The 602-nt window shown below is 60.8% G+C and overlaps 1 protein-coding gene across 1 annotated transcript in view; it reads left to right on the forward strand.

Annotated features, from left to right (window-relative positions):
- Positions 1-256: 256 nt before the first annotated feature.
- The window catches only part of zgc:63863 (uncharacterized protein LOC393372 homolog), a 40,167-nt gene continuing 39,821 nt past the window's right edge, over positions 257-602 (forward strand). Inside the window, exon 1 of the mRNA XM_020516416.2 lies at positions 257-433. Coding sequence (XP_020372005.2) covers positions 367-433 — 67 coding nt within the window. The 5' untranslated portion in view covers positions 257-366. The remainder of the gene's footprint in view (positions 434-602) is intronic.

The raw sequence follows: 602 nt of genomic DNA on the forward strand, positions 1-602 counted from the left end.
ATTTCTCTGCACAGATATTGCCAGACCTGCTGAGCTTTTCCAGCAATTTCTGTTTTTGTTTCTGATTCCGCAGTTCTTTCGGTTTTTACACAGGATCGAAAGGATGGAACTACAATTCCCACAAAGCAATTGGTGGAAGCCGCCGGAAGGGGCGGGGCCCGAGATGATGGACGGCGCACTTATCCAATAGGCAATCGCTATAACGGAAGTTCGGCGCCGATTGGGCTCGGCTGCACCTATCAGGTGGTGGCCCGGAGCGGGAGCAACGGCGCAGAGGGGTGACGGAGTCTCTGTCAAACGTCGCCTAGTTGCTCTCATCCCTTGGTTTGACGGTCGGAGACTAGGGAAAGGAGAGCCACCCGCCAAATGAGGAAGGGCCGGAGGCTGAGTCTGAGAGGCTCGGCGACCGTTAGCGGTTCCCGAAGAGCGGCAGGTGAGGGAGGGCCCGGGATGGGGACGGGGGGGACCCTGGGGACATGGGGACGTGGGGACGGGGGCCGATATGGGGCCGGGCGGGGATTGGAGGAGGACATCCACACCAGCACACACCTCGCCACCCACCACGGGGACGGGGGAAGATGGGAGATTCCCCCCCCCCAACC

Source organism: Rhincodon typus, chromosome 2 (genome assembly GCF_021869965.1).
Source record: "Rhincodon typus isolate 14 chromosome 2, sRhiTyp1.1, whole genome shotgun sequence".
NCBI lineage: Eukaryota > Metazoa > Chordata > Chondrichthyes > Orectolobiformes > Rhincodontidae > Rhincodon > Rhincodon typus.